At 38.0% G+C, this 15,263-nt stretch overlaps 1 protein-coding gene and 1 pseudogene across 1 annotated transcript; both read right to left on the reverse strand.

The window, feature by feature from the left end:
• Positions 1-568: 568 nt before the first annotated feature.
• On the reverse strand, positions 569-4,290 carry LOC118853354 (annotated as a pseudogene).
• Positions 4,291-13,555: 9,265 nt separating this feature from the next.
• LOC118853320 (olfactory receptor 4C46-like) lies at positions 13,556-14,500 on the reverse strand. Its single transcript, XM_036763337.1, has one exon. The coding sequence runs from the start codon at positions 14,483-14,485 to the stop codon at positions 13,556-13,558; it is 930 nt and encodes a 309-aa protein (XP_036619232.1). The 5' UTR covers positions 14,486-14,500.
• Between the last annotated feature and the right edge of the window lie 763 nt (positions 14,501-15,263).

Consider the following 15,263-nt stretch of genomic DNA (forward strand, 5'->3'; position numbering starts at 1 on the left):
AAGGAAACTTCAATCAGAAAATCTGGGTGGTAATAAACAGGCTAGACACCATCTAGTCCAAACTGCCTTAAAAATGGGCTCCTCAGTTCTGTACACAAAGAAAATATCTCCCCTTTTTTCATTCTTTAAGAAAGAAATGCATTATAGACATGCATTCAAGGTCGTGTAGTGGAGGGCCAGTTTTGTGCAACTTGAATAGGAAGCATTGTCAAAGAAAGAAAAAGACATTATATAATCACAGAGCCAAAAAGGAGGTCAAAGTTGTTTGTAGGGGGAAAAATTCAAGGCAAAGATTCTCTGCAGATGAGTTTCAAAAAGGGAAAAACATCTCAGTCAAATGGCCAAGTGTCTTATGGAAATGTAATGTGTGGTTTTGTTTAGATCTCTCATGTAAAGACTATGGGGAAATTATGATGATAAAAAACCTGCCATCGATGAACATTGGAGCCCCAATCTGTAACCTTTATTTTGAGAGAATTCTATAGGGATACTTAGATGCTAAGTAGTTTGCTGATGATCACATCCCACTTGTATGTCATGTTAAATTCGGTTGAAGGAAATAACAGAGCTAGGTGATAGAAAAATCCATGTTGTTTATTATTTTCCCTTAAAGCATAGCTAAGCTAGCTTACTTGTACGTACAAGGAGTCAGAGCATAAGCTCTGGCTGGCTGAACAAAGCAATGAGAAAACTTATATACGTTATTTTAGCAGACCTACCAAGCCTGTATTACCTCATGTTTATGACCCCCATGTATGTTTAACCATGATACAAGAAGAGGATTTTCCTTAATGGAATAGGATTTGTAAAGAATGTTGACAAAGGTCAGTTAATATTAAGCAAGGTATTCTTTCTTGGGTTTAGGGTCTCATCCTTTAATGGCTAACAGGGGTAAGAATGTCCTTAGGTCAGTCTAATCTGGCCTTGTTGATAGAGGTAAGGGTATTGCCTGAGCAAACTTTTAGAGAGAACAAAGAAGCCCAAGTCCTGGATCTTTATCCAGTTACTCATTAATTCAGGCTCTGGGCCTAGTTGAAATTAAAAATGATATAAAATGGTATAAAACGTTCCACAGCCAGAAGGACTTGAATTCAGGTCTTCCTTAAAAACAAGGCCATCTTCCACTCTATTCAGCATGAAATTTTGGCTGTAGTATGAGTATATAAAGCAGCCACATAGTAATTGATGGATGAACATTTAAAACATGAAAAACAGTAATTTATTTGCCTTCCCTAAGTATATTATTTAAAAGAAAACTCAATTTCCTATTGATGAACACCATGTGATTACTGCTAGAATCCTACTATTGGTGCAGCTATATGGCACAGTACATAGAGAGCAACAGCCCTGGAGTCAGGTGGATCTAAATTCAAATCCAGCCTCAGACAATTATTTGCTATGTGATCCTGGGCAAGTTCCTTCACTAGAATTGTGAGAGAGAGAGAGAGAGAGAGAGAGAGAGAGAGAGAGAGAGAGAGACAGACAGACAGAGACAGAGATAGACAGAGACAGAGACAGACAGATTGGGAGAGACAGAGACAGAGAGAAAAAGAGAGAGAGAGAGAGAGAGAGAGAGAGAGAGAGAGAGAGAGAGAGAGAGAGAGAGAGAGAGAATTTCAGCATTCACCTTATTTCACGTTCCGCACTTCAAAAAAAAATAATTTTTACATGACATCATTGTTTGACTCCATAAATTTCTCATGGCAATCTTTACCTCTGTATTCCTCAATGTATAGATTAAAGGGTTTAACATGGGGGTTATCATTGAATAAAAAACAGTCATAGCCTTATCAATGGGGAAGATGGTCATTGGCCGGAGATACACAAATATGCAAGGAATAAAGAATAATAGGACCACAGTGATATGGGAGACACAGGTAGAGAGGGCTTTGAGCCTCCCCTCCAGGCTGTGAGACTTTAGGGAGGTCAAGATGACTACATATGAAGCCATCAAGAGAAGAAACTTTAAGAGGCAGATGAAACCACTATTTGCTGCAACAAACAGACCCAGGGCATGAGTATCCATGCAAACAAGATTTAACAAAGGAAATAAATCACACATGAAATGATCTATGATATTGGGGCCACAGAAAGGGAGCCAGACTGTGATAAGAACCTGTATTAATGCATGGAGAAAGCCCCCAGCCCAGGCTAGCCACACGAGAAGGCCACAGAGCCTCTGGCTCATAATCATGGTATAGTGTAGAGGTTTGCAAATTGCCACATAGCGGTCATAGGCCATGACTGTGAGCAGAATGATCTCAGAACCACCAAAGAAGTGTTCTGCAAAGAGCTGGGTTATACACCCATTAAAGGAGATGATTTTCTTCTCAAAGAGTGAATCAATTATCATTTTAGGGGCCAAGGAAGATGAACAGCAGCAATCTATGAAGGACAAGTATGATAGAAAGTAGTACATGGGGGAACCCAGAATCTGGCTGGTGGTGATGGTGATGATAATGAGCAGGTTGCCTGCCAGTGTTGCCAAGTAGATGAGCAAAAACACCACAAATATGACTTTCTGCATCTCTGGATTCTGTGTAAGGCCCAGGAGAATGAATTCAGTCACATTGTTCATGCTCTTCATCTGTATAAAAATGTGAGAAATAAACTGGTTAGACTTCATTCACTTGAAAAGAGAGAATTATAATTAATTGCCCTTGGAATTGCATTTGTGACTTCATGTTGTTATATCTTCCTAGGTGAACCACATTTTGTAGATAGTAAAAACATAAGAAGGTCAAATTTTCCCCATTCTTGCAATGGGTGAGTCACCAGACTAGACCCTGGGCTAAACAAACCATGTCTAAGAGAATCCCTCATTCATTTCACCATTTCCTCACCCCCTAGGGGTGTTTCCTTTTATTCTTTTTCATTTTTTTCTGGCTGAAGCACTATTTTTTGGGGGGAGCACAGAAACATTCAACAAAGACATGACCTTCGGACACATATACACCTGTTATTTTCAAAGCCAACTTATATTGTATGTTCTAATGTGTTATAACATATTAGAAATACATGATGTTGCCTTGAAACATAAGCTCTGTCTCCCTTTCTGGCTCTGTCTCTTTCTGTCTCTGTGTGTCTGTCTCTGTCATATACACACATTCACACTACTTCACACATCCAGAGACACGACAAGATATCAGTCAATATCTCACAGTTCTAAGAATTTTAGATATCCGTTCCAAATCATTTTTCTTATCCCAGCATCCCCTGGAAAATCACTATACAATATATCTGATAAATGTCTCCTTAGGCTCTCTATGAAGCATAATCCACCACCTTCACTTGTAACTTATTATATTTCAGGATTGTTCTTTTTTAATTTTTTAAAAAAAAATATGTTCAGCCCAAATTTTCCTCTTTAAATTGTCATCCTTTCTTCTTCCTGTTAAGCAAAAGAAGACTTTTTTTATCATCCACATAAACAGCCTCCACTGCCCCATGAAGGCCTCTTCTCATGGTTCTCTCTACTTCATCCATGTTTTCTTAAATTTGGTGTCCAGAATTGGATTTAATTCTTTAGATATGGCCTGTCCATTTGAGAGTATGCTAACTGGACTATCACCTGCTAATCCTAGATGCCACGTCCTCACTTATAACCAAAGTTGCTTTTGCTTTCTCAGTTGCCTCATATCAAATTTGAAGGCCACCAAAACTCAGACGTTTCTTTTTTTTTCACGTGGATGGTTCTTCTTCTAGGTCCACCCTGTCTTGAACTTCTGGAGATTATTTGTTAAAGTAATTCTAAGAAACTGAAAATATCCATATCCTAAACATATTCTGACAAGGATCTTGCCCCCTTAGGCTTCACTGAAAAGCGTAGTTACAAAGTGAGATAGCTAATATTCTGGCTGCTTTTTCCACAGTAAGAAGAAATATGGCTGTGTGCCACATTTTAGGAAGAAGATTGATAAGCTGGAGCAGGTCCAGAGAGGATGACAAAACTGGTGAAGGGCCTTTAGAAATGATGTCATATGAGTACTGGTTGAACGTACTCATACTTATCAACGTGGATGAGAGCAGATGGGTATCTTGTAGTGGGGATGGGGTGGGGGCATATTACAGCTTCAATTATTTGAGGGTTTAATAGATGGATGGGGTAAGAAACATTCTGCTTGACAAATATAAAATAAGGGACAAGAAATGGAAATTGCAAAGAGATATATGTGGACTTATTTATAAGGATGACTTTCCTGTTAATTAGAGCCACATGAAAGTGCAGTGGTTTACATTATGAATAGTGAGATTCCCACTCACTACCTTAAGCTAAGACAGGATGACCATTTCTCAGTTAGATTGCAAACAGGATTTTTGATCCATTAGGCACTGGAAAACATGAACTATGAGTTTCCTCCCAACTCTTAGATCCTGTCAGGTACAGTTTTTGTGTGTGTGTGTGTGTGTGTGTGTGTGTGTGTGTGTGTGCATTCAGTTGCCTAAAGGAACATTAGGGAAACCATGATATTGTTGATAAAATGCTGGACTTCGAGTCAGGAAGATCTGGGTTCAAATTCTTCCTCATTTATCCACTTATTAGCTGAATGACCCAGGGTAAGTCACTTATCCTCACTGGCCATCAGTTTCCTTAGCCATAAAATGAGAAGAGTGGGACTGAGGGTGTTTAAGGTCACTTTCAGCTCTGAATCTATGATCCTTCCATTTGTATTCTTAGCTCTGTTTATTTGTAGATAGAGCTGAACTCCTGAATTCCAATAATTAATTTCAGGGCTGCATGAGGACACTAAGTATCTTTCAGTATTCAAATTCTACAAATACACTCTGAGCATGAGGAAATGTTTATGTGCTTAGATTGTTTGGAGTCAGGTAAGAACAAGATTTGAATTCCAGCTCTATTCTATCAATGACTAACTGTGTGATCCTGGGCAGGTCTCCTGACCTGGAAGGGCCTTAGTCTTCTCAATCTGAAACAGTGTATACAACCAAGGGTGGGGAATCTGCTGCCTCTAGCCACGTGAAGACACCCCTGGGACTCTACATCATAGAGATTCATGGGAACTTAATGAGACAGACATATATATACATATATACATTTCTGTGTGTACATACGCATATAAATATCATTATACATAATTATTTGTAATTTTTAAAGGCTTATTTATCATTCATAATTTGTTTTTACAATTAGGCATATTAAATTAGTATGTATGACTACAGGTTTTGGCATTTACTGTGAAATCATAGTATCTTAAAGATGAAGTCGTCATGAAAATGAGCATTTTATGTGCTAGGCAATATGGGTCTAATCCAGCACAATCATCTGTCAAGTAAAACAGTAGATTTAAAAGGATTAAGTAGTTTGGCTAAAGTCACAGAAGAGTCTTTCAGCTCTACTCAACACAAAAAGCAACAAACAATCTCTGTTACAGTGCTGGGTAACAAACCACCATCTCTCTAGTGCAGCTAGACTAAGGAGTTGAGAGCTATTGATTTTTGTTTCTTTGTTTGTTTCCTGTTTCATTTTTCCCCCTTTGTGCTTTGATCCCTATGTTTTCTAGTTAGCCTGGTAATATGGGCAAATGTTTTTAGAGAAGCAAAGTAGATTGAGATCTGATGTTGGGATCAGGAATTGAGGGTAAAAATCCAACTCAGAGACTAACCTTATAAAAGTCATTTAAATTATCCATGCCTCTATTGCTTAGTCTGTAAGATGGGAATGATCATGTATCACCTACGTTATAGTGTTATTGTACAGAGAATCTTTTTGAAACCTTAATATGTTTTCACACACCTATATATTAGTCCAGAATAGAATAGAGATGGTGATGCTGATATGAAATGAACTTGAAGAATGCAGATAGTCTCATCTTAGTGCTAAAAAAAAAATATTGACAAATGAATTTAGATTGCAACTATTCCCGTGACCTCTTGTTCCTTGTTTCTTTATTTCTTTTTTGTTGGGGGTGGGGTAAGAGGTTGATAAGTTAAATCAGTTAAAGAATGCCTTAGTTTTAGAATAACTGAGGTATGCACTGTCATGGGTAATCGTTTTTTTTCTGAATGTATCCTTTTGAAATGTAAACGACTTTTGATTTTTTCTTCATAACAAGGCACATATGAAGGTCTAATCATAGACATCATAAAATCACTTTGTTCTAATTGAACACATACACACCCATCCACACCCACACCCATACACACACCCATACACACACACACACACACACACACACACACACACACCCCACCCCCCACACAGAGGCACATCCTCCATTTCAGAGGAGAGAATTAGAATAAATAGGAATAGAAATTGAAAATGTTGTGACTGTGTCTTTTAAGGAGGCAGAATTATAGGATTTTGAGATGGAGATGACCTTAGAGATGATCAGTTCCAAAACTGTCATTTTATAGACCGAGTAACTAAAGCACAGGGAGTGCCTTGTCCAAAGTTACATAATTAATAAATATTTGAGGAAGGATTTGAACACAGGTCATTAGTTCAATATCTCATTTTGTCGAGTAGTTTCCCAACTTAATGGGTTCAGCACCTTCATTGCCATATGTAGAACAGTCATACAGATTTAAGATTAAACATACTTCAGAACACCAAAAAGAATTATCCGTTCCACCCCCCTACCCCATACACATTCATTCTCTCTCTCTTTCTCTCCCTTTCTCTCTCTCTCCCTCTCCCCCTCTCTTTTTCTCTGTCCCTCTCTGTGGATCTCCATGACTCTCTCTCTGACTGTCTCTCTCTGTGTCTCCATATTTCTGTGTCTCTATGTGTGTGTTTGTGTGTCTCTGTCTCTCCTTTTGATAATATCTTTCCCATAAAAAAATCTGGAGAAAAATACTCAAAAAGCATAAGATTTGAGATATAACCCGGTTTACCTCTAATAATACAAAATATGTGTTTAGAACTGGAAAAAAAGGTTTAAAATCAGGTTTACAGGTACCATGAGAACAGCAGTGGCTTAAAAGTCCTTGGATTAGACATCCCCTTCTGAAGTCAGTTCCTCCAATGGTATTTCTCTTGTGGCCCAAGTCCAGCTGAGCATGTTCCTTTAATCTTCCCCATGCAGATTCCTCCCTTTTCCATTACTCATTAACCAGGAGTAGAGGCAAGGAAAACACGAAGTACAGCTATCAGTGGGAGACACTGCTTTCTGCAAACAGTTCTGGCAAGGAAGCATTCCAGCCAATCCTTTTCAATTCTTTTTTCACTCATTGTAATGGGAGATTTAATATGAACTACATTCAGTGTAGGGACTGGGTGACATATTGGCCCCTTATCTCCTCTGAGGATTAATAATTGGTCCTATTAGGAAGGTATGCCATTACAACAGTTCAACTATTTTAACCCTTTAAATCTGTTGTGTTGTAATAGAACAGGTCGAATGGTCTGGTGAGGAGTTTGTAGCGGATCTGTTGGCATAAGTCTAGTCTGTGGCCAGAAGTCCACCTGATTATGGTTACTGGCTAAACTCTGCCTGGTATTATGTGGCAGTGATCAGAATTAGGGTAAGATGAATTCAGAGAAACATAAAAATTATGTGCCAACTTGTGCAGAGCAAAATAAGCATTTAATACATGTGATTCCTCTTCCTCCTCCTCTACTCTTTCTCCTTCTCTTCTTCATTGTCCTTTTTCCGCTTCTCCTTCCTCTTCTTTTTCTTCCTTTTTTTCTTTGTCCTCTTCTTTCCCTTCTTCCTCTCCTTACTCCTCCTTATCCTTCTTCTATCTTTTTTTCTTCTTATTTTTTTCCCAAAAAGCTGAGACAATTTATTTTTTCCTGTACAGCTTTTATTTTTTTATTTCTCCAGATATACCTCTGGAAAAAAAAAAACAGGCTTTTAAAAAGCCCGTTGTGTTTTAAAGGGAACTACTTACCTATGGCCTCTAAACCCTAATCACTCTAGGGTTCTTTGAATAGCCAGTAATAGCCCCAAAATGAGACTCTCTTGCTTACTATTTAGATTTTGATGGCATGGAAGAAGTGTAAATAGTGATTTTTTTTTTCTCTTCCAGCCAGAGTCTTTACTTCAAAGATCTTGCCCTCCTACAGTAATATCTTTGTGATGGTACATTTGGCCATCTTTTGTGTCAATTCTTACCCAGCCCTTTGTCATTGAATGGTCATGGCCTTAGACAAACTGAGACCTTGGAAAGACCTTAATTTAGAAAGTCCAAGGTTCACCCACTGCATCCTCGGCCATCACCAGTTGTCTGGGTCTTTGTCTCGTTACTGGCTTGTGATCACTTTGGAAAAGAGAGTGAGACCGATAACTTTGCACAGCTCTGCCTCACTTAAGTCCAATCCATGAGCAATTCAAGACATCACCCTTTGGATGTCATGAATCCTCTTGGAGAATGAAAGACAAACAACAACAACAACAATAACCGTATAAACTCTAAATATTTTTATTATTATGTATTGCCTTGGCCAAATCTATTCCCGTGTGTCTCTCCAATTATGGACTCCATGGACAGCAATTTATATTTGTAGAATACTCCAAGTTATTGGGGGAAAATGGTGTTGCTACTTTTTAAAGATATATCATTTCAGTAAATCATTTTCTTTTTGCACTAATTATGCCATCCAGCATCAGCCATTAGATCAATGAGCATTAAAACAAAGCATTTACTAAATGCCAAGCATTGGGGTAAACACCCGGAATACAAATAAAATAAGAAAAAAAACTAGCCCATACAATCAAGAAACTTATATTCTAATTGTGAAATAAGAAGAATATACATAGGTACTATATATCTATATGTAGGTTTACAATAACACACACACACACACACACACACACACACAAGCTACAAGTAACAGAGGGGATAAGAACTGTGGAGAGAAGGAAGGCTGCCTAGAGATGTTTGCTTTTCAGCCTTCTTGAAGGCAGAAGCCAGGGATTCAAAAGCTTGTAGTTGAAGAAGGAGATAATTCCAGATATTTGAGATAGTTCATACAAAGCTTTAGAGAAGAAAAGTAAAGTGACATGTGTGGGGACCAGCAAGTTAGTCACTATGGCTAGACCTTAGAGAGTGTGGAGAAAGGTAATGCCTAAGAAAGATGGGAAGGGACTACGTCATGAAGACCTTAAATTCCAAATAAATGACCTTTTTATTGAGGTTAAATATTTTATGAGTAATCACTGCAGAATATATTGAAGGAGTAGAGGGGGCACATACTTTCAGAAAATCATTTTGCACTTTGGTGGAGGGTGGATTGGAGTAGGAACTAAAGTGTACTTGAGGCACAGGGAGCATTTCAAAATCTATCATAGGGAAAACAGATATTCGAGAAAAATAAACAAACACAGCAACCCAGGGAACTTCAGTGAAAACTGCCTGTAGTTGATGATTGACATGAACATAAATGATATCATCAGAGGGGGAATCCTGAAAGAATTGTAAAAGATTACTAAAACTTAGGCAAAATGGTGAAGACATTAGGGCAAAAGTGTTGTTTTCATCATGGCTACTGATCAAAGGTAAACATTTGAAAAGATGAAAATATATTTCACAAGTGATTAGGTGGTTAATGAATCTTGTCTAAATGACTAAGAAGGAATTACTCCATGCTGGAAATCTCTTGAGTTGTAGATTACAATGCTGCAATGGAACAAGCCAGTTGTGCATCTGTACTAAGTCTAGTACCAATATGAGCAGCGGGGTTATCGAGGGACTACTAGATTGCCAAAGGTGGTTCAGGCCAGATCCAAAGTGGAGGAGGCCAAAGTTCCTATAGCCTGTCAGTGGCAGATTTGTAATCATGAGTGGTTCTTCTAGGCTGGGTGAGATAAGGAGAACCAGATTTCAACAAATAAACAAAGGAAGAATGAATAAATAAATAAGTGAATAGATGGAGGAATGAATGGATAAATAATAGGTAATTAATGAACAAACAAACAAGATGGTTTCTTTTTTTTTTTTTTTTTTTTGCTTTTTGGCAGGGCAGTTGGGGTTAAGTGACTTGCCCAAGGTCACGCAGCTAGTACATGTGTCAAGTGTCTGAGGCCAGATTTGAACTCAGGTCCTCCTGACTCCAGGGCCGGTGCTCTACTGACTGCGCCACCTAGCTGCCCCTACAAGATGGTTTCTGAAACTCATATCACCTTTATCTAAGACTTCTTCATCTCATCTCCTCACCCCTACCTTCTATTTTATGTTGTTGAAAAATCCTGACTATTTTTAAAAGTAACTGAACCCTGGACCACATTCTACAGTGAAGTGGTCTATATTTTTGTACCCACTGATACTTGAGTAGATGTAGGGACTCTTGATTCCTGCTGCACCTTACTTTTTCTCACTGTCCCCTACTCTGTAAATTTTCTCCTTTGAATTCCACCCCATTTCATTCTTCTTTCAGCCACATTTGCATTGACTTTCAGGTACCTCCTTTCTCAAGTTTAGTTTTTGACTCACAGGCTTGCTTTCTTTTTTTCATGCTTGAAAACTCTAATATACATGTCAATGTGATCTAAGGAAAAATTCCTGTCATGGTTCATTTTCCTAGTATGATTCTACTACAAGGTACACATAAATCAGAGTTGCTATATCTCTCTTCTACTTCCATCATTTTATATTCTGAAAATCCCTTTCTGCTAATACTGTCCCCGTTTTGTGTCTTTTCTTATGCCAGAACTACTTAGTCATTGTGAGTTTGTGTGTGTGTGTGTGTGTGTGTGTGTGCGTGTGTGTGCAAGCATGCATATGTGTGTGTGTTTGATTGTGTGATGGACCACATAGACTGACTAGTGAATTCTGTGTTACTCCATTCTCAAAATAATGTTTTAAAGGCATAAAATCCTTATGTTATGTGAGATTGTGATGGATACCAATTATATTGGAAAATATTTATCAAAATATTGAACAAAGTTGAAGATCCCAAGTTAAGGACATATCTTCTCATCTTTTAATCATACAGGTTCTCATAGCTCACTACACCTGGCCTAGCCTTGTTTTTCATTCTTCAGAGTCTTGTTCTTGTAGATAACTACTTGAAACTGATAAGTAGCAGGAAAAGCTGGAGATCAAGAATCCCACAAAACCATGCTCATGCTTTCTGGTTTGGTTATGTTAGATTTGTGACAGTGGGGACATACTCTGTGGATATTCACCTTTGTGCCATGTGAGCAATGTCCTTTTTAAGAGGCTGGTTGCAGGGATAGATAGATGCCCAAGCCAGAAAGATATAAGCATCCATGATATTAGGAAGTTACCAGGCCATTTATGAAGATGCAGTCAAAATAATCAACGTCTCAGCAGCACTGCACAATTCCTTTAAGGATTATATCACAGTACTCTTTATCCTGGCCTTAATAGAACAGGGGTAGTATTATAAAATAATAAATTTCAATGCTGACTCAGATCCAGATAGTTGGTTTTGGAAATGGACTACAACTAGAATGGGAGATTGGAACGGAGATGTTGTATCTTTTGATACATATTTTTAATTCCTCTTCACTTTATCATGCTTTTAGTAATCACATTAAACTCTTTAACTATGTCCTTGGACCTTGAAAAACTGCAATAATTGATAAGGCCTTTTAGGAAATTAGTGGCATGTAGGCGGGTGCTATAACTATGAGTGACAAGTATTCAGTAATTGTTGACAGATGATCTTTGCTTTATGTGGTTTAAAGTTATTGAGTTTTACTGTTAAGGAAATTAGCATATTTTAGTATTATTACAATATACTTTTGACCCTCAAAACCCTCTGGAAAGGTGTCTGCAGTAATCTCCACGGGTCTTGAGACCACACTTTGAAAGCTATCAAATTGATGGATGACTAGAAAAATAAATATTGGTAACAAAAATTTAGTCTTTCTTTACATAAAAAGTCATGACAAACCAGTCTTAATCTTACATAAATGTATAAAAATTATAAACATATGAATTAACATAAAGATTCAGATAGATGTAGATACATACCTACAATATTACAATATCAGGATGGTGATGAATGCGTGGTTTACCCAGATATTCTCAGTAATTTTGACAAAGACTTTCGTTGTATTGTTGTAAAAGGAATGGATAAGACAAAGAAATGTGGGTCAGATGATTGTTGAGCTAAATGGACATTTAACCCAGTCGAACCAGATGCAAAGAATAAGGTTTAGAATGTAGGAAGAGTTCTTTATGCATATAATCCACAACTGTATTTGTAGTCCTTTGATTTTCATCATTGCTTTCCTTCCCAATTTTTGCATTCCAAAACGGGCCTCCTTGCTACCCTTCATATAGAGCATTCCATCTCCTTTGCAATTTCTGTTTCTCATGTTTGGTAAAACAATACAAAGCAAACAAAACAAAAAAAAACCTCTTATTTTCTCCCCGTAGTAAGATTTCTGGCAAACTTGAAGGCTTGGACAAAGTGCCATCTTTTACGTGAGAGCAGCCCTAAGTTCCCATATGCCCCAAATGTTAGGCCTCCCTCTGAAATTACTTAGTTCTTATTTCATATCTCTTTTGCATTTACTTCTGACTATTCATGTTTTCCCGATAATATAGTACAAGCTTCATGAGCGCAACAATATTTTTATTGTTGGTTATGTATCCCTTGCACCAAGCATTGAGTCAGTTAACACACATTTATTAAGTACTGTGACCTTGTGGACAATGCCTGATAAAGAGTAGGCAAATACAAAATACTTGTAAAATTTAATTGATATTTTTTTCACGTGTGTTAAAACAGCTTTAATCTCGTTCTTTGAGGCTTCTTGGCACAGTAAGAAATATTGCACATGATCAACATGTATTGTTCCAGGGGTGGGGGGACAGGGAATAGGGGGAGGCAGCAGAGGGCAGAGGGGGGACTCTGGCTCCCATGGAACCCCCATACATAACCTGGAGTTTGTTATCTTGTGAAACTTTTCACTCTACTTTATGCAAAATGATTCATGAGGGCAGAACTGAAGGAGGGAAAGATGGGAGCCCTGCTACCCCATGGGAGTGGGTACTGGGGTGATAGCCCATAACTGAGAGCAGTGGCACCCACATCTCTCTCTCCCCTCCCTCAAGTGGCTGGACTCAGGTTAGTTTGGGGGTAGGGGTGGAGGACCAAGTTTGGGGGGCCTCCTGCACTTTGGCCCTGGCTCGGAGGGGGGCAGGGCAGGGTGTGCCCGTTTCCTCCTTACCTGCTACCCCACCAGGCTGTACTTTCTAATTGATATTTTTAATGAAAACTGTACCTACATTAATATTTCAGTTTCTGAAAAAATCTAATGCTTACTTTACTTGTAGTGTCTAGATATGTATATATTCAGAAATTAAGAGATATAGTGCAGTCTTTTAATGGGACCTGTAGGTCTTCCAATTCCCCTCTATTATTAATTTATTGACTGTATGAAAAATGACTTGAAAATGCTAAGTATGTACCTTCCCCATAGGGAGCCTGTTTTAAACCTTAGAAGAAATCAAATAGGAAAAAATGATCCCGATGTAGACTCAGTGAATATTAGATAGCAATTTCGTTATCCTTGAATTTTCCCTTCACTTACCAATAAAATCTTTTTCTTTCTTTTCTTTTTCTTTCCTTTCTCTCACACATGACTTGGTGTCTGATGATTTGATTAGGGGGCCTTTACTGGCTAACCATAATCTCCTTTCTGCTGAATAATTTTCTGATGGCATTTTTCATTTGTGCATTTCTCAGCGTGTAGATTGAAGGGTTTAACATGGGGGTAATCATTGTGTAGAAGACTGCAACAGCTTTATCAATGGGAAAGGTTGTTGCGGGTCTCATGTAAATAAACATACATGGAACAAAGAATAAAATGACCACAGTGATGTGGGAACCACAGGTGGAGAGGGCTTTGTGTCTCCCCTCCATACTTTGAGTCTTCAGAGAACTCAGGATGACAGCATAGGAGATCATTATCAGAAGGAAGGTTAAGAAGCAGATGAAACCACTGTTGGCTGGAACAAATAAACCAAGGATGTGAGTGTCAGTGCAGGCAAGATTTAGCAAAGGATTTAAGTCACACATAAAGTGATCTATGACATTGGGACCACAAAATGGAATCTTGATTATGAAGAACATCTGTATTGTTCCGTGAAGGAAGCCTCCTATCCAGACCACACCCACTAGAAGGGCACGCACTCGCGAATTCATGATGGTTATGTAGTGCAGGGGTTTGCAAATTGCCACATACCGGTCATAGGCCATTACTGTGAGTAGGATGACCTCAGCACCTCCAAAAAAGTGTTCTCCAAAGACTTGCATCATGCAACCATTGAAGGAAATGGTTTTCTTTTCATAAAGTGAGTCTATAATAAGTTTAGGTGTATTAACAGAGGAATAGCAGGCATCTACAAAGGACAAGTAGGCAAGAAAATAGTACATTGGGGAATCAAGGCTAGGGTTGAGGACGATAGTGATTAAAATGAGTATATTACCCACCATTGTTACAGCATACATAATGAAAAACACAACAAAAACAATTTTCTGCATCTTTGGATTCTCAGTCAGCCCCAATAGGATAAATTCAGTCACATTATTTCCATTATCCATTTATTCCATACAGATGTTGAATTCAAGCAAGAGTTGTTTTGTCTGCAAAGAAAGTAAAAGTTTTCAGTAAGGGAGCCTTGAGTTTTTTTTGGATTGTACTCTAGAAAAGTCATGTGGAAAGAAGCAGGCCTTGGAATCAAAGAAGACTGCATTTATATGCCTAATGCCCCTTCACTGGATGAATATGAACTAGGAAATTTATACTCTTTGAATCTGTATGCTCTTATACATAAAAGTGACTTAGAGAAGAGGCATAGAGTGTAGTGCATAGGGCACAGGCTCTGAAGTCATGAAGACCTGGGTTCAAATCCCCCTTAGAGGTATACTACTAATAATTATAGTAGCTGGCATTTGCAGAGTATTTGCAAAGTCCTGTACACTAATTTTTTTAAGTGATTTACGTATGCTATGTTATTTCATTTTCAAAATAACCCTTTGGAATAGACACTATAATTCTACTCATTTTGGAGATAAGTTAATTGAGGCTAGGAGAAGTTAACTTATTTTCCCAGACTAATACACCTAATAGGTTTCATAGGCAGGATTTGTTTGAATTCTTGTATTTCAGATTTCAAGACAATCATTCTATTCACTGCACTGCCTAGTTGCATAACCCTGGTTTGTCACTTAATTTCTCTTTGCCTCAGTTTCTTCATTTGAATAGTGGTGGGGTGGATTGATTTTGAAATTTTTTATGATATGATTATATTTGTTATCTCAGTGAGTACATGTGAGTACAATACTTTTTTTAAATCATAAAAACCCATTTTAACAGGGC

Source organism: Trichosurus vulpecula, chromosome 6 (genome assembly GCF_011100635.1).
Source record: "Trichosurus vulpecula isolate mTriVul1 chromosome 6, mTriVul1.pri, whole genome shotgun sequence".
Lineage (NCBI taxonomy): Eukaryota > Metazoa > Chordata > Mammalia > Diprotodontia > Phalangeridae > Trichosurus > Trichosurus vulpecula.

Coding starts and splice junctions, on each gene's coding strand:
- LOC118853320 (XM_036763337.1), bottom strand. CDS start 14,485: ATGGATAATGGAAATAATGTGACTGAATTTATCCTATTGGGGCTGACT.